Source organism: Taudactylus pleione, unplaced genomic scaffold (genome assembly GCF_031769625.1).
Source record: "Taudactylus pleione unplaced genomic scaffold, aTauple2 ptg000484l, whole genome shotgun sequence".
In the NCBI taxonomy this organism is placed as follows: domain Eukaryota; kingdom Metazoa; phylum Chordata; class Amphibia; order Anura; family Myobatrachidae; genus Taudactylus; species Taudactylus pleione.
Window position 1 is genome coordinate 104720 of NW_028284886.1, and position 19280 is coordinate 123999.

A 19280-nucleotide genomic window follows, 5' to 3' on the forward strand; every position below is an offset into this window, starting at 1 on the left:
TTGTGCTCACATGCAGAGTACGGCCTGGGTGCACTCAGGATGCCTTGTATTGTGCTCGTATGCAGAGTACGGCCTGGTTGCACTCTAGGTGCCTTGTATTGTGCTCACATGCAGAATACGGCCTGGGTGCACTCCGGGAGCCTTGTATTGTGCTCACATGCAGAGTACAGCCTGGGTGCACTCTAGGTGCCTTGTATTGTGCTCACATGCAGAATACGGCCTGGGTGCACTCCGGGTGCCTTGTATTGTGCTCACATGCAGAATACGGCCTGGGTGCACTCTAGGTGCCTTGTATTGTGCTCACATGCAGAGTACAGCCTGGGTGCACTCTAGGTGCCTTGTATTGTGCTCGCATGCAGAATACGGCCTGGGTGCACTCTAGGTGCCTTGTATTGTGCTCGCATGCAGAATACGGCCTGGGTGCAATCCGGGTGCCTTGTATTGTGCTCGCATGCAGAATACGGCCTGGGTGCACTCCGGGTGCCTTGTATTGTGCTCACATGTAGAAAAAAACCAAAGATTTCCTATTACAGGTTGAGGTATTTAGTGGGCTTTAATGGGTGGGAAGGGAAAGTATTTTAGATGACATGCAAGGGCTAACATTGAGTTTCAAAGTCTTTTTCCTGGCAGACACTGTCCCGTTCTCATCTTTTTATTTCTCTTTGTCTTAGAGAAGCCGGCAGCCCCGGGTGAGACACTGGTATCGGAACTGGAGCTGTCTTGGTGTGTGGAAGACATCGTTAAGGTAAAAAAACCCGGCCGTATTTCAGCTGGTTGGTTAATCTGAGTTATACAGAGAACACTGCAGGTTATTGAGCAGATTCCTGCAATGGTGAACTCATGCGCGGAAGTCAATTTACGCATTGTTGCAGTTTTTGGTCAGATCTGTCTTTTCGGGAAATTGGCGCTTTGGGGCGTGAACTGGGCGGTGACCGTGGGACTGCACAGAACTTCTGTCTTCTTGGAGTGCCGTGGGTGTTTAGCTGGAGTTCTGTGTTATCCTGAGCTGTCCTAACGGGGATGAGGCGCCTGGGTCAGACAGATCTCTTGCATCTAGCATCAGGCTGGTGCGAGTGGTGATACTAATTGTGACGGCTGCATTAGCCCTATGGAAGCTCGCATTAGCATAAGGTAGTAAAACAGGCTTCCGGGGCATCTCATCTATTCTATCTATCTATGGGATGCAATCGGGAAGCCGGCTGACATCATACCGACAGCCGGCTTCCCGACTGTCATATCCTGGCGAGGGTGAAATGCCCGGCGTCTAGATGTAGGCGCCGCTCATTTCACTGACGCCAGGAGACCGGCGCCCGGCATCCCGATCGAAGGGATGCCGGGCTCCGCGGGGGGTGGAGAGTTAGGTTTAGGGCTCCCGGGGGGGACTTAGGGTTAGGTTAGGGGGAGGAAGGGTTAGGGTTAGGCACCCCCCCAGGGGACTTAGGTTTAGGCAGCGGGGAAGGGGGGGTTAGGGTTAGGCACTTGGAGGGGAGGTAAGGGTTAGGCACCCCTAAGGGAGGGTTAGGGTTAGGGGGATAGCTTAGGTTAGTTAATACTTACCTAGGGACGATCGGGATTTCCAGCGTTGTTGGGCTGCCACTGCCGGGATCTATTCCAGTTTCGGGCTGCCGCTGCCGGGAATCATACTGATTATCTATCTATCTATCTATCTATCTATCTATCTATCTATCTCTTATAAATGATTATATTGATCTTTTATCATAAACTAGTATGCCCGTGGCGAACATTTCACCAATTTGTGCCGAGAACATACATTTGGAAAATGCTTTGGTAGATAATGGCTAGTTCATATGTTAATAAGACGGAATCGGGTAATAAAAGACGTGTGTGAAACATAACCGCCTAAGTCAAGCCGTTTTATGGTTTTTTTTTTTTTGTTTTTTTTTTACCATTTCGCCTATTTTTAAGTGTGATATATTTGGCTATGGACTCTGAAGCAAAATGGCCCGTTTCCAGGGGGTATTGCACGCTGAGCCCCTATAGATGCAAATGATAATGCACTGTTACTTCTACTCACCGTCCGTGGTGGGATACACATAGGAGGTGAGGGACACAGCGGTGGTGGGATACACATAGGAGGTAAGGGACACAGGGGTGGTGGGATACACATAGGAGGTGAGGGACACAGGAGTGGTGGGATACACATAGGAGGTGAGGGACAGGGGTGGTGGTGTATACACTACACAGGAATAATAATTGCTCTGCTGGCAGAGAGTGATGGGCAGGAATCGGTATGGAATCCCGGCTTCCGCATGGCCGGCAGTTCGATTTCCGGCAGCGGAAGCCTGACAGATCAGCAGAGCCCAGCAGCGGAAGCCCGACAGCGCTGGAAATCCCGATCGTCCCTAAGGTAAGTATAAACTAACCTAACCCCCTAACCCTAACCCTCCTTAGGGGTGCCATACCCTAACCTCCCCCCCAAGTGCCTAACCCTAATCCCCCCTCTAAGTGCCTAACGCTAACCCCCCCTTCCCCGCTGCCTAAACCTAAGTCCCCCGGGTGGGTGCCTAACTCTAACCTCCCCCCGGGGTGCCTAACCCCCCCATCCCCTAGCCTAACCCTCCTGGGGGGTGCCTAACACTAAGTCCCCCCCGGGTGCCCTAAACCTAACCCTGTCCGCTCGCGGCGCCCGGCATCCCTTTGATCGGGATGCCGGGCGCCGGTCTCCCGGCATGCGGTAAATGACAGGCGTCTAGATATAGACGCGGGTCAATTATCCCACGCCAGGATAAAGCAGCCGGGAAGCCGGCTGTCGGTATTAAGGTAGCCGGTTTCCCGACTGCATACCGACGGGCAGATGCAGAGAGCGACGGGCAGATGCAGAGGTTGATGGACAGAGGCAGAGGGTGATGGGCAGAGGTTGGCAGGCAGACTGAATTGCCCAGAAGCAGAGGGTGATGGGCAGAGGGTGATGGGAATAGACAGAGTATGATAGGCAGAGGGTAGCGGCCAGAGGCAGTGGGTGATGAGAGAGACACAGGGTAAAGAGCAGTGGGTGATGGACAGAGGGTCATTTCTCGCATGCACATCTGCCCTCTAAAGGTGCCTACACACTTGGCGATGTGCTCTCGATCCGACATTGTGTCCGATTTCCCTTGAACTCTCCCTGGCAGCTCCCTGGCAGTCGTGGGCATGATTTGGTGTTAAAAACTGTATAAATTCACCCATGATGTATCGTGCATCCTGCTATTTCCAGTGCATCGTTTACGAGATTGGCAAATCTGCCCTACAGCACAGCAGATCTGAAGATGCGATATACGACCTGCGGGGACGCGCATCGTGATCGTGAGTGGACACTCACGATTTGGGCATATTTTACACGAATTGTCGTCACGATGCGTCAGAATCTGGCAAACCATGTACAATATCGCTAAGTGTGTAGGCACCTTAACATTTTCCTCACATGCAAATCTGCCCTCCAACATATCCTCACATGCACATCTGCCCTCCAACATATCCTCACATGCACATCTGCCATCCAACATATCCTCACATGCACATCTGCCATCCAACATATCCTCACATGCACATCTGCCCTCCAACATATCCTCACATGCACATCTGCCATCCAACATATCCTCACATGCACATCTGCCATCCAATATATCCTCACATGCACATCTGCCCTCCAACATATCCTCACATGCACATCTGCCCTCCAACATATCCTCACATGCACATCTGCCATCCAACATATCCTCACATGCACATCTGCCATCCAACATATCCTCACATGCACATCTGCCATCCAATATATCCTCACATGCACATCTGCCCTCCAACATATCCTCACATGCACATCTGCCATCCAACATATCCTCACATGCACATCTGCCATCCAATATATCCTCACATGCACATCTGCCCTCCAACATATCCTCACATGCACATCTGCCCTCCAACATATCCTCACATGCACATCTGCCCTCCAACATATCCTCACATGCACATCTGCCCTCCAACATATCCTCACATGCACATCTGCCCTCCAACATATCCTCACATGCACATCTGCCCTCCAACATATCCTCACATGCACATCTGCCCTCCAACATATGCTCACATGCACATCTGCCCACCATCTTACCCCCCCAAACAGCTTTTTGCTTACATATCCTATTGCCCCAATGAAAGAAACAGTTCTAGCTACATTGTGCTCTATAGACCATTATTCTGTAAAACACATAATTAATTTCCCCTAAATTGGGATTCTGATAAGTGAAGTATTAAAAATTATTATATATAAAGAAGGTCCAGAAGAGCATAATAATAATAAGTGATTAAAAAATTCTATATCAACTGTAACCTGCTCAGGATATAATTTTGTATATATTTAAAAAAAATAAATGTACCACTTTTCACCCTTTTATCATATAGAGATAGAGGAGAGAGAGATCAATGATCCTGGAAGACATTGAGGGGTGCTTGTGATAAGCTAGGGCAGAGCATAGACTGGGTTACAGTGGGCTGGGGATGGATGGTAGTGGGGCTGTGGATGGGGGGTAGTGGGCAGGCTGAGGAGTCAGGTGAGGTGGGCTCTAGTTAACAGGGTCATACTCAGTCACCTCATCTGTCACCAGTTATTAGGGAGTGTCAGCTCACTTCAGAGTGCATTGGGCACTTACTGCAGACAGTGCCCACCATACTGTCCCCTCCTGCCTCCACCACGCAACTAAAGACCCATACATCCTGACCTGCAGGACATACCCAGCTTACATCACCTCTCACAGCAGGGCTCCGCAGCACTTGATGGTACTCCCAGTCACTGATCGCTTCCTCCCACTTACTGTACCTGTCCTGTGACACTGCCGGGGCCACATGGCCTGTCACATGTGTAGGACTTGTCTGAGTAGTGTACTGGCAGACCTGGTAAGGGCCGCTGGAAAGGGGAGGAGCACACCACCCTCGAATGCACTGCTAAAAGGTGGTCCTATGCAATTCTGGATTACCCAGTAGTTTCTTCTATGGCTGCTTGCAAACCATGGAGTAGAGGCACACATTGGGCATAGCGGCGGCTGCAGTGACCCGCGGCTGCCGCCACTGTCATATAGTAAAAGAGACATCCTTCTTTTTTTTTGCAGACTTAGCGCCGCCCTCCAGGTGCCAGCACCCATAGGCAGCTGCCTAATGGTGGTGCTGGCCCTGTACAGGAGACTGGCAGTGTGCCCACATAGGGCATAGTACATGTTATCTAAAGGAGACTGGCAGTGTGCTGACATAAGACATAGACTAGTATGTGTATGGTGCATGCAGGTGACAGGCACTGCCACTTTGGAGTATTGTCTTATACCACATGACACAGAGCCTGCACAGATCCCTCTTTCCCCCCTACCCCTATGTCACTGTGCCCCCATCTCCTGCATAATCCCTGCAGTGCAAACACCAGGGCCAGGCTGAGCTGCATATATGGTGGCTCTGTGCAGCTGGCGAGAGATACATGCAGCACAGGCCACTTCATCTCGGTACTCGCGGGTCACACTGACCTGTGTATGCTGGAGTGCCCTGCTACTTTCGCAGCAAGAGTCTTATTTCAGCAGCCGGAGACATGCAGGGGACAAAGACGAGCGGTCGGATCACTCAGCACCCGGCTGGAAGGGACTGTGCTGTGCTGTGCTTGTGCGGAGACTGAGAGTGGCTGCTGACGTAACGAGTCTTGTCTCCGCCCCCTCCCGCGGAGATTTCCTTAGACATCCCTACAGCAGTTATACTCTGCCCCAGACCGCGGATCACTTTGATGATACCCCTGCCCAGTAAGGGAAGACTTGGGCACTTTCAAGCTGGCTCGCCGGGCCAGCGGAGATCGTCCTCCACCGCTTGCTGCGGTTTAGGATCAGTCACCAGCAGGAGCCATCTCAGTTCCCTACAGAGGTGCTGGACTGGACTTACGTTAACAGCAGCAGTGGGATCACTGCTGCTAAGCTAAGCTACAATGAAGGACCAGCCGGTCTGTGGATTATCAATGATGATGATCCGACTGGCAGCGGGCGGGCGGGCGGGCGTAGTATGAGGGTCTGTCCTGTCATTAATCAGGGTAGTGGGAGATAGAGGGCAGCAGCACAGCAGGGCTTCTGATCGTGCTTGAGTAAGCCAAGCCTCCGCTTACAGCCCTGCAGGCCAAACAAAAAAAAAATGTTGAGTGCTTGAAGTGCCGGTATGTCATACCGTTGCATACCGGCACACTTCGAGCACTGATGTAATAGCTATGTCATGCAGCCAGCCGGCCAATCAGGAGCCGAACTGGGCAGAACGTAAACCGTGTCCGCACGTGGCTAGAGCGCCGGGTCCATGAGAGAGCGCAGACCACCAGTAGTGCGTGAGAACATCAGCCGGCGGCGCTTCCCCCGAATAACTGTGCTGGCCGGCTCGGTGTTCTGGTAGTTTTCTTGACTTTTCAGGTTAGCTATACCAAAGAATTTATTATGGTTTTTGACTTTATTTTTTTTTTGTAACTCAAATTTTATTCAGTTTTATTCCAAATTCTGTAATTTATTGCTGATTGAAGATACGGGGTATGGTAATGAAGGGTACATTGTAGGGAATAGTCACATAACACCATTATGAATGCAGGATGTCCTGTGCTCTTCATCGCTGGTCCTGTGATTTGCAGGTGTTTGTGGTTGGCAATGACGTCACATCCACCTTGTTGAATTTCACCAGACAAGTCCTCTCCGTCATTTTCTCCACATACTGTTTCTCTCGGCAGAACGCCTCCCATTTACGGTAAGAAAACAGCCAAAACTATTTTATAGCAGGTAACACCCAGATACTAGTTTATATTTTGTAGGTCCGATATCTACATGGGCTGAAATCCGGTGGGCATATGCACACGTGCAGGCGTTACTGCTGTACCTGTGTGAGTGGGTCGGTTACAGAGTTTTCAACCATGAAAGTGGATTTAAATGTAAAACCACCTTAGATGTGATCTTAGCGGAAGGCATACAAATAGTACAACAAAATCACAGACGTATGCATGTAGAAATGGATTAATATTAAGAAAAAAAAGCCACATTTTAATAAACAGTGTATTGGGTGACAGTTGGAAAACTTACCCTGATGGGAAGTTGGGTCCAAACAATAGTTTGCTAAACTTTGTCCCATTTGTAATGTTTGTATGACTGATATGTATCTCATTTGTAATGTGCCATTAAGGAGCAGAGTTCTTGTGTTTTATAAACAATTTTTACAGTGTGTTGGGATTTTCTTAATTCTATTTAACCAATTCATGCCCGCTACTCACAGCTCTCCATGCCAGGACGTACTGCTTTGGTTCCTAGAGAAGTCCGACAGAGACTCGGCAGTGGCAGCGCTGGCAGGACTGAGTGGCATGGAAGCCTCCCTCCCTTCTCTGCCTCACTGCTGTCACATCAAGCCAGGGAGCTTGGGCGGAGCCCTCATCATTGTACGGGAAGACCAGAGGTAAGAGGTATGGTCATTGTCACTGCTGTTACTCACCACTAGATGGCGCTCTAATTTACCAAACTCCAATGGGCAGCAAAATGAAAGTTCTGCTAATATTAGGAGCTTTTTTTTATTATTTTTTTTTTTAATTGGCATGGGTCAGTGTGTTGTACAATCAGAAGATCAGTTCTGATATTATTTATATATGAAAATGTTGATTTTTGGGATAAATTGGTCCCTAACATGACAGCTGTTATTTGCAGCAGTAACATGCCACACTGACCGTACACTGCAGTGCTGTAACATGCCACACTGACCGTACACTACAGTGCTGTAACATGCCATACTGACCGTAGACTACAGTGCTGTAACATGCCATACTGACCGTACACTGCAGTGCTGTAACATGCCATACTGACCGTAGACTACAGTGCTGTAACATGCCATACTGACCGTACACTATAGTGCTGTAACATGCCATACTGACCGCACACTATAGTGCTGTAACATGCCATACTGACCGTACACTGCAGTGCTGTAACATGCCATACTGACCGTACACTACAGTGCTGTAACATGCCATACTGACCATACACTACAGTGCTGTAACATGCCATACTGTCTGTACACTACAGTGCTGTAACATGCCATACTGACCGTACACTGCAGTGCTGTAACATGCCATGCTGACCGTACACTGCAGTGCAGTAACATGCCATGCTGACCGTACACTGCAGTGCTGTAAAATGCCATGCTGACCGTACACTGCAGTGCTGTAAAATGCCATACTGACCGTACACTGCAGTGCTGGAACATGCCATACTGACCCTACACTGCAGTGCTGTAACATGCCACACTGACCGTACACTGCAGTGCTGTAACATGCCATACAGATCGTACACTGCAGTGCTGCAACATGCCACACTGACCGTACACTGCAGTGCTGCAACATGCCACACTGACCGTACACTGCAGTGCTGCAACATGCCACACTGACCGTACACTGCAGTGCTGCAACATGCCACACTGACCGTACACTGCAGTGCTGCAACATGCCACACTGACCGTACACTGCAGTGCTGCAACATGCCACACTGACCGTACACTGCAGTGCTGCAACATGCCACACTGACCGTACACTGCAGTGCTGTAACATGCCATACTGACCGTACACTGCAGTGCTGTAACATGCCATACTGACCGTACGCTGCAGTGCTGTAACATGCCATACTGACCGTACGCTGCAGTGCTGTAACATGCCATACTGACCGTACCCTGCAGTGCTGTAACATGCCATACTGACCGTACCCTGCAGTGCTGTAACATGCCATACTGACCGTACACTGCAGTGCTGTAACATGCCACACTGACCGTACACTGCAGTGCTGTAACATGCCACACTGACCGTACACTGCAGTGCTGTAACATGCCATACTGATCGTACACTGCAGTGCTGTAACATGCCACACTGACCGTACACTGCAGTGCTGCAACATGCCACACTGACCGTACACTGCAGTGCTGTAACATGCCACACTGACCGTACACTGCAGTGTTGCCAAGGTAACTGAGCGCTGCCCTTCTGGTCCTCTACATCATGGAGGCTCTGTGACCGGCGGTCGCAGCATAAAGCAAGGTTGGGGTAATGTGCAGATGGCCTTCCCTGGCATCGAGTGACTGCAGGTCCCCCATGGGTTATAATATGTGGGCGGCTGAGCTGGGAGGTGCCCGTCCCCTTGACCGGAGCTCCCCGGGTGAGTTACAACGTGAGAAAACCTACTCTATATTTTGCCAAGCTGCATTAGATCACAGGTACTAGCAGTGGAAATGCTCACTCCCCATATATACCATACGTACATTTCCCAGGGAACTATTTGGTATCCCAGACACAGTACAATGTCCCTTTTTAAAGTGCAAGTGGAGCCATTATTCATGACAATGCGACTTATCCGCTAGCTAGGAACGCCGTAACCTGATACAATAGCTGATATTTTATGAATGGCTGCAGGATACCAGGTGATGGCAATAATCAAGGCCCAACCCTTCAGTAAATTGGCACAGCACAGGCACACAGGAGCCTTCAGAGTGCTGGCAGAGGAGCTAATTACAGCTAATTACAGCCTCGCCTGTAACTCCGCCTGAAATCTAGATTGTTGTGTGTGCTGAGATTTAACCACGTCACGGCCAGGGCGAGGAAAGGAAACCTCTGTACTGATCTCTGGCTCCACTTCATGTCAGAGTCCTGCACATTCCACCAGCCCTCCAGCTTTGTAGGTCTATCCAGTTACATGTGTGGGCATGGAACCTCTGCCCGGAGCATGCCAGCTTGTCTACCTGCGAGTGCTTCATTCTGTGGGGAATGTTAACCCCCGCATGTCCAAGCAGTTGTGATGATTTGTATGTGAGCGGTAAAGCTGGCAACAGGACAGTTAGTCCTCTTTCCGTAATATCTTATCCCCTGTCAAAACCTTCATATAAACAGTGTTTTAATAAGGATTGAATGCAGTACATAAGACCAGATGGGGTTTCTGCTCCGATATCTTCTTGGGCCACAAACCAGGCAGATCCTTTCGTCTCATTCTGAACCTGAAGTCCCTGAACATCCAGCTTCGGATGGGCTACGTCAGGTTGGAGTTTTTGAGGTCCATCATAAACTGCTAAGCTAGCACACCTTCTCGGGGCGGGATGTAGTTTGGAAGCCGACGGTCTAAATGCCGACCGCCGGCTTCCAGACTTTCTAATCCCGGCGTGGTACTAATGACAGGCGTCAAAAACTCGACGCCTGTCATTAACCAGACGCCGGAAGACCGGCGCTCGGCATTCCGGACGAAGGTAAGCCGGGCGCGGCCTGCTTTTAGGTTTAGGGCTCCCAGGGTGACTTAGGGTTAGGCACCCCTGGGAGGGTTAGGTTTAGGCTAGGGGAAGGTGGGGTTAGGGCTAGGCACCCCCCGGTGACTTAGGTTTAGGCTGCGGGGAAGGGGTGGTTAGGTTTAGGCACCCCTAAGGGAAGGTCAGGGTTGGGGGGGGATTTAGGTTAGCTATACTTACCTTAGGGAGGATCGGGATCTTCACCCTTGTCGGGCTGCTGCTGTCGGAATTTGAACCATGCGGCCGGCGGTAATACCTACTACACCCGTTGGGGCAACTTTGGGAATGTCCCCAGTGTTCCAATGACCCCCACGAAGATGAAATAGAAACTTTGATTTTTATCCCAAACCCTTTTCTCCGAGTGGACTGTGGAAACCCATCCTTTCTACTTCAGGGTCCTTAGGGGGTCCACAGGGTTGACCTTGGGGTATAGCTGGATCTGGATCCACGGGCACCACACAGTTAAAGCTTTGCTGCTCCCAGGATGCACTTGGGTCCTTCCTCCTCTATACCCCGCCCCCGAGCCACAGGCACCTCAGTTTTAGTTGGTGCCCGGCCGGAGTCGGGTCACCCTGGGCAGTGGGGCTGCATAAGCTTTATTTTTATTTTTAAAAAGAAGATTTTATTTAATTATTTTTTTTTACTTCTTCAGAGCGGCAGCATCAGACTGTCCATCTGGACGTCCACGCTGCCGCTCCAACAGACCCGCTGGCGCTGCGACGCCAGTACTGATCTGGGGATCGCAGTGGGACCTCGGAGTCAGTACTAGCGTGGCTCCGGGACCTCCCACTGACTGCTGCCGGGTTCTACGGGGCCAGGTAAGCCGCGTGCAGCACTTTGCGGGGCTTACGCATCTGGTGCAGTCTCCTCCCGGGTCTCAGACTATGGGTCCTTATGCGGGATTGCCTGTATACATGCAGTCTCCCACGGTGACGCAGCAGTCAGTGGTACCCTTTCAGGGGTATCCTCAGACGGTACCCCCTCCCTGGGTGGATGTCCTCTCCAGCTCTGTTCAGAGCCTGGCGGCCTCGTCATCGGCTTTTCAGTCAATGTTGCACAGTGATTTGCCCCCAAAGGCGTCCAAGCGACCCGTGTCGGCTTCACTGGCGGCGCAGTTCACGGACGTGTTTTCGGATGACGGAGAGATCCACGAGGACTCTGACTCGGATGCCGGGGCCCAGGAGGTGGAGGCTAAGTCCTCCATTAATGTGCTGGCTTTGGTTAGGGCGGTGCGGGCCATCCTTCATATAGAGGAGGAAGTATCCTAATTTTAAAAAGGCCAAAGTAGCTTCGACTGTTTTTCCCCTGTCCGACCAGTTGACGGATCTTATGGCGGGGGCCTGGCAGTTGCCCAGCAAGAGATTCCAACCGCAGAAACGGTTGGCTTCCAACTTTCCTTTTCCTGAGGCTCATTGCAGGAAATGGGAAACTCCGCCTGCGGTGGATTCCCATGTCACCCGCTTAATTAAAAGCGCTACGTTGCCTTTGCCGTCGATCTCCTCTCTGAAAGATCCCACGGACAGGAAAGTGGAGACTTGTTTAAAGTCTATCTACTCACTCTCTGTCGCTGTGGCCCGTCCGTCCATGGCCATCTCTTGGGTGGCTAAGGCCATCGAGAGCTGGGCCAACGCTTTAGAGGATACCTTTCCGGATGATGCTCCGGATATCCAGAGAGCGTTGATAGGACAAATGAGGGATGCGGCTTCCTACATTGGGGAAGCATCGTTGGATGCAAGCTTGCTGACCTGTAGGGTATCGGCGGTAGCTGTGTCGGCACGTCGGTCCTTGTGGCTGCGGTCTTGGAGAGCTGACGCAGACTCCAAAAAGGGCCTGGATGCCTTACCTTTTAATGGAGAGTTGCTTTTTGGTCCAGACTTGGACAAAATAGTGAATACTCTGGCAGTCTAACTCAGCTTTCCTCCCTTCGGCTTCTGCACCTACCAAGGTACGGAGCTCTGCCTTTCGGGTTCAGGGCAAGGCCAAAGGTCAGTCCTTCCCGAGACAGTCGGCGACCAAGGCCGCTTCTAAGCCCAAGAAGCAGGCCTGGAGTGCCAGGCGCCCTTCTTCCAAGGAGGAAGATAAACCTTCTGCCTGATGGGACGGGCCTCCCTCTGGGGGACCCCAGAGTGGGAGGCAGACTTCTTCAATTTGCCCAGTGCTGGCACAATACCACCACGGATGCCTGGGTTCGAGAAGTGGTCTCCCAGGGGTACGCCCTGTCTTTTCGGCACAGACCGCCCCACCAGTATTTCTGCACGAGTCCTTCTCAGGACAAGACCAAGGCTTTACAGATTCAGGAGGCTATAGAGTCCTTGCTGAAAGCAGGGGTCATTGTTCCCGTTCCTCAATCACAACGAGTGACGGGGTACTATTGTACTCTGTTTCTGGTGCAGAAACCCAATGGTTCTCATCACCCTATTCTCAATTTGAAGTCTCTGAACAAATTCCTCAGAGTTCCCAAATTCAGGATGGAAACGTTACGTTACATCATTCTGGCGATGGAACCTGGGGATTACATGGTGTCCCTGGATATACAGGACGCCTACCTCCATGTTCCGATAGCACCTTCACACCAGCGGTATCTGAGGTTCGCTATCCTTCAGCATCATTATCAGTTCCGGGCGCTACTCTTTGGTCTCTCCACGGCACCGAGGGTATTCACAAAGGTTATGGCAGTCATGGCCGCACATCTTCGGAACCAGAATGTACGGCTGCTGCCGTATCTGGACGACCGCCTGTTGCTGGCGAGCTCCCCGGAGGTACTGCTTCAACATCTCCACCTGACAATCGCTTGCCTGCAAGCGCACGGGTGGTTGATAAATTGGAGAACTCTCCCTGATTCCATCGCAACGGATGGTTCATTTGGGAGCCCTGCTGGATTCTCGTCAGCAAAGGATCTTCCTGACTCCGGAGAAGATCTCCTCCCTCCAACTGCGGATACGCAGTTGCCTGAGCAGTTGCCGCCTGTCGGTCCATTCGGCTATGACAGTTCTGGGGTCCATGGTGTCGACATTCGACATGGTGGAATTTGCCCAGTTCCATTCCCGGCCCCTGCAGGGGCTGATTCTATCGGAATGGAACGGGTTACCTCACCGGATCCATTCTCAGATGCTGGTGTTGTCCCCGGAGGTTCGGCAGTCTTTGGCTTGGTGGCTTCAGACAGCTCATCTAGTGGAGGGGCGCCCCTTTTGGATCCCGGACTGGGTCCTGCTCACGACGGAGCAGGGGTTGGGGGGCAGTGACCGGCTCGTTGTCACTTCAGGGTCGTTGGTCTGCGGAAGAAGTTCTTCTCCCCATCAACATCCTGGAACTGCGGGCAGTATACAGGGCCCTGCAGTCGTCCGGCCCCGCTCTTCACGGAAGGGTGGTTCAGGTGCAGTCCGACAACGCCACCACGGTGGCATATATCAACCACCAAAGAGGAACTCGCAGTCGGGCAGCGATGTAGGAGGTGTCTTGCATCCTTGCTTGGGCGGAGTGCCACATTCCAGCGATCTCAGCGGTGTTCATCCCCGGAGTCCTCAATTGGGAGGCGGACTTCCTCAGCCGTCACGACGTGTATCCCGGGGAATGGTCGCTTCACCCAGAGGTGTTTCAGCTACTCGTAGACAGATGGGGGCTGCCGGAACTGGACTTGATGGCCTCCCGTCACAATCACAAGTTGCCCGTTTACGGGTCAAGGACAAGAGACGCAAGCGCATGTCTAATGGACGCGCTGTCAGTGAAATGGACGTTTCACCTGGCGTATCTGTTTCCTCCGATATCCCTACTTCCTTGGGTCCTGCGGAAATTCAAGCAGGATGGCGGCACACTCGTGCTGGTGGCTACGGCGTGGCCCAGACGTCCTTGGTACTCCGATCTGAGGAGCCTCTCCATCGACGCTCCGTACCTTCTTCCTCAGTGTCGGGGCCTGTTGTCTCAAGGGCCCTGCCTTTACCCGGATCTGGGTCGGCTGTCTTTGATGGCGTGGCTCTTGAGACAGCCGTCTTGAGGTCTCAGGGTTTCTCCAGTTCGGTTATTGGTACCATGCTTAGGGCACGCAAGCCTGCTTCCGCACGGATTTACCACAGGGTGTGGCGCACTTACTTTCAGTGGTGTGAGTCCAGAAGCTATGATCCTCAGGTGTTCCGAGTTTCTAGAATCTTGGAATTTCTTCAATCAGGTTTGGACCTCGGCTTACGCCTTGCCTCTCTGAATGTTCATGTGTCCGCTTTGTCCGTGTGGTTCCAACGACGGATTGCTACCCTGCCAGATGTTCACACCTTTTTCCAAGGTGTTCTCAGGATCCAGCCTCCCTTCGTGCCTCCTGTGGCTCCTTGGGACTTGGCGGTGGTGCTACGGGTCCTGCAGGGTCCTCCTTTTGAGCCTCTTGAGTCAGTGGAACTCAAGTGGCTGACGTTTAAGACTGTTTTTCTCCTGGCAATTGCTTCTGCCAGGAGGGTGTCAGAATTGGGGGCGCTTTCCTGTCACCCTCCTTTTCTGATTTTTAACCAGGACAGAGCGGTGCTCCGCACTCGTCCTGAGTTTTTACCTAAAGTGGTCTCGAAGTTCCACATCAATCAGGAACTTGTGCCAGCTTTTCAGTCACCTGATCTTTCAGCTGGCGAGGCTTCCTTAGATGTAGTCCGGGTGCTTAGAATCTATGTGGACCAGACTGCTTCGGTTAGGAAGTCTGATTCGTTGTTTGTCCTCTTTGGTTTTCACAAAAGGGATTGGCCTGCCAACAAGCAAACGTTAGTCCGTTGGCTTTGTTCCGTTATTTGAGAGGCTTATGCACAGGAGGGTTTACCTGTGCCGGCCTCTGTTAAGGCTCATTCCACTCGTTCTGTGGGTTCCTCTTGGGCTGCTAGGCGTGGCGCCTCTGCTGTTCAGCTGTGTAAGGCGGCCACTTGGTCTTCAATTCAGACGTTTTTGAGGTTTTATGCGTTTGACACTTTCGCCTCTCAGGATGCATCCTTTGGGCGCCGGGTTCTCCTTTCAGCACAGGAGCGTCCCCGCCCTTAGTTGAACTGCTTTGGGACATCCCCAAGGTCAACCCTGTGGACCCCCTATGGACCCTGAAGTAGAAAACAAGAGATATGGTAAGAACTTACCTTTGTTATCTCTGTTTCTACGAAGTCCATAGGGTCCACAGGGCGCCCGCCCTGACGCACCTGGCTTCATATGGGCTGTGTGTCTGGTCTCCGGTTTTCCGTCTCCCATTTCTGTGAGTATGGTTTCTTGTGTGTTCCAGTCTTCCTTCTCTCTGTTTAGTCTCCTCCTCCGGCCTTGGCTGCTTACCACCTGAGGTGCCTGTGGCTCGGGGGCGGGGTGTAGAGGAGGACGGACCCAAGTGCATCCTGGGAGCAGCAGAGCTTTAACTGCGTGGTGCCTGTGGATCCAGATCCAGCTATACCCCGAGGTCAACCCTGTGGACCCTATGGACTTCGTAGAAACAGAGATAACAAAGGTAAGTTCTTACCATATCTCTTGTTTTACGCTCTTGTTCTCATTCTCCTTGTTGTAACATTTGTTCTATAGGTCTGTATTGCTGGAGGACCTTGTATCTATGTTCCCCCATTTGTTCTGTCCCGTGGCTTGTTAGAAATAACCGATTACCCCTATAGGTTGCAGAGGTATAGAGGGGGAGCAGCTTAGAGCAAAATGTAAAATGCCTATGGGGAGATATATCAAGGCTTGGAGAGAGGGGAAGTGGAGAAGTTTCCCAGAGCATTGTCCTGTTACACGCAGTGCTAGGTAAATGTAGCGAGAAGCTGATTGGTTACTATAAGTGACTTCTCCACTTTATCTCCCTTGAAGGTTTGGTACATCTGCCCTCTAATCTCCAGCTGAGCCTCTATACCCCAGTGTTCCCCAGTGGATTCAGGCGATTCAATTAACGGGCTGTCAATGTTGCAATTCAATTCTTTTTGGGTGCCCATTAATTATCGCTCTTGTCGTTTAGCCGCTGTACGCGGTCCTGGTTAGGACACAGAAACAGAAGTTTGTGCACCCAAAAGCAAGACTTCTGCTCACCTTCTCGGGGGCAAGCCAAAATGCCTGTGCTGACCGCTATCACGCTTGAGCAGAGGAACAACTGCATTGCTCCGTCGGGCGCGCCTGGCGCTAAAATTGTAATTGCCCCCAGAGAATAGAAACCATTTCATAGCCCTCTTTTAAATGCCTAATATATATATATATATATATATATATATATATATATATATATGCCTCATATCTGGTGGCTACTGTGGCAGCAGCCATTTTGTTGGCTGAACTGCCATCTATCACTAGTATCGTTACCTCATGAATGTGAGAGAGGTATCATAAATATCAGCCAGTGCTTCTTATTGTCACCGATTCCCAGCAAATTGATAGGCTGCCACATGGTTCAGCCCACAACATGTACTGTATGTCTCACCTGTGTATAGTGTCAGGTATTTTGTCACAGCCCTGAGTGTAAGACAATGGGGCTTGTATACAGTTGAATACAACTGGGACTTCATTGCACCCACATTGTGTACTTAGAGCAATATGCAGATATTTGCTTGCGTGCAGTGTCGTATGCGTCTCTGCGCCCCGGCCGCCGCTATTTATACGCCTGGTTTCATACCCGTCGTCATCGTCAGTGAGCACTTGAGGCGTAATTTGCACATATCTATGCTGAGCTCGCAGTTCCATTTACACCCCCTAGCTCAGCTTCGCCTCGTAATAAGCCTTCTATGCTCGTTCAGCTGCAGGTGGCGTTGCATTAGACTCTGCATTTCTCATAGTTGCGCACGCTCTGCAAAAAACATGCAACATGCATTCGCAATACTGACCCGCGGTCAACTTTTATCCACAGTTGACGTCATCAGATTTCAAGCACCTGAAGAAGTTACTTCCAGCGTTGGAAAAAGTCTCCCTCTGCCACCCAGAGCCGGTTATTCAGGAGCTGGCGAGTGACCTGCGTGTTACCATTGCCACACATTGTGCTGTGCCACTTACACACATGGCAACTACCTCCCAGGACACAGAGAAAAAAGAGCCAAGACATCATAAGCCAAGCACGGACCATACAACCGCTACCCTGCGTGACATTCAGGAGGTGCTGAGCTCCGCAACAGACCCTGACATCCCCACACGGGCAGCGGCCCTGCGCACTCTCACCCGTCTGCTGGAGCAGAGGCACCCGGAGGTGATGGAACGCAGGGAGCAGGTGATGCAGGTAAGCTAATGTCTCGTTGGCCAGTAGGTGGCGCTGTTTGCAGAATATTCCAGTAATGCCCTCACTTTGTTTCAGCTGTTCTTAGAGAACTTGGAGCAAGGGGACCCCTTTGTGTACCTGTCGGCAATTCAAGGTAACCTCTCACTGACATATTATTTGAGTCATGACCTTACTCCTGTTTTCTGTTTTTAAATGTTCCAGATTGGCATTCAAATCAAAGAAGTAAAATAGAAAGGAACCAAATATTCTCCCAGCCAAAACTGGTGTTAAATGTTGTGGCATCTGGGATGTAACCAAGTTGCTGGAGTACAATGCGGCTAATACAGAGTTAAATATGCGTTTGTGGGGAGTATCTATCTTGCATGTTTTCTTACCGCGCATGCTGCGGAACCAGGCGTACGGCAGTGCGAGCAATGCAGTGTGGTGCGCATTTAATTTCCATCCAATACCCCTTTCACACTGCCTGGGTATTGCAAGATTGACCTGGGTAGTGACCAGGGTTGGACAAGGGAACTACCCGGGTCACGGTGCAGTGTGAACAGTCCAACTCGGGTTATCCGACCTGGGTTTTGCTTAAAATGAGCTGATTGGCGGCTGTACAGGAGTCACCTCCCACTTTTTATGACCTCACACGTCTAGCAGGGTAGACCTGGGTTTAGTGTGAACGGGGGCCTACCCGGGAGTAACCCTGTTCGAAGGTTCAGTGTAAACGGGTCGGACCCAGGATATTGGTGTGAAAGGGGGTTTAAGTTTCATAACACTTACAACTGAAGGGGGATTGTAACTGGACTGTACAGGATGTTCTTACATAAGCAATGTTCGGAGAGGGCGTGTTGCTGGAGTTACGGGCTGCGCTGAGTTGGGCGGAAGTGTAATTACGTAAGCAGTTCTACACAGAGGGCCTAATTCAGACCCGCTCGCGAGCGCAGGACGCTCGCAAGCGGGTCGATGGTGCCCTAATGCGCATGCCCACGACGGAGGGAGCTCCGTCGTGCGCATGCGCGAGACCCGCATAGCGACAGCCAGGCTGTCGTTATGGGTCTCGCTCCAAAGGGGGCGTGCTGTCGATGGTGACTGACAGCACATCCCCTTTGGTGGGCGTGCCGGGGGCGTGGCTGCCAGACGGAGGCGTTCCCATGGGAACGCATACCGTCTGGGTCCGGCCCCACTGACATCACTAGTGATGTCAGTGAGAGTGATTTTGGCTCTGTTAGAGCCAAAATCACTCCAGGGCTTGCGGCAGCGAGACCCTACCGCAGGGTCTCGTCGCAAGCCCGATGGTCGCGATGGTCTTGACCATCGCGACCATCATCATGGCTGCTCGCATAAGCTATGGGTGGTCACCCACAGCTATACGAGCGGCCAGGAGGCCGCTCCAATAAGAGGTAGGAGGGCCCTGATTCAGAGCGAGCGCTCTGGTCACAGCGTCTGGCTCTGAATCAGGCCCAGTATTTCAGGTTAGCCGATATGAGGATAATTAACATTGTAATTAGTACTAATATTTTATTGCAGCTCCTACAGACCAGACCATGAGAGGGGCATTGTGATATATGAACGGTCCAAGGAGCGCATGAACTAAAATATAACTGACATTTATTCAACATAAATTAAAACGGCGTATAGCTGCAAATGGTTAATATACCCAATTAAATCTATGTTGCCAGTACGTATGGATTGTTAAAATGAAATAGATGTTGGCATCATACAGATATAACTTGTATCCGACATACGACCTGGTGGTGAGTCTTAATGAGAGTCCAGAAAACAGCCAATATGTGTATAAAGAGGCTGTATATGGATAAATACTCCT

The 19280-nt window shown here is 51.2% G+C and overlaps 1 protein-coding gene and 1 long non-coding RNA gene across 2 annotated transcripts in view; both read left to right on the forward strand.

Moving 5' to 3' along the window:
- LOC148502728 (transport and Golgi organization protein 6 homolog) overlaps positions 1-19280 on the forward strand; it is a 106487-nt gene that overhangs the window by 50974 nt on the left and 36233 nt on the right. Inside the window, exons 7-9 of the mRNA XM_088449432.1 lie at positions 7293-7434; positions 17108-17470; positions 17546-17603. Coding sequence (XP_088305558.1) covers positions 7293-7434; positions 17108-17470; positions 17546-17603 — 563 coding nt within the window. The remainder of the gene's footprint in view (positions 1-7292; positions 7435-17107; positions 17471-17545; positions 17604-19280) is intronic.
- LOC148502729 (uncharacterized) lies at positions 728-7291 on the forward strand. The gene is made up of 3 exons (XR_015869977.1): positions 728-745; positions 6626-6738; positions 7258-7291. It is a non-coding gene; the product is annotated as an uncharacterized LOC148502729 (long non-coding RNA).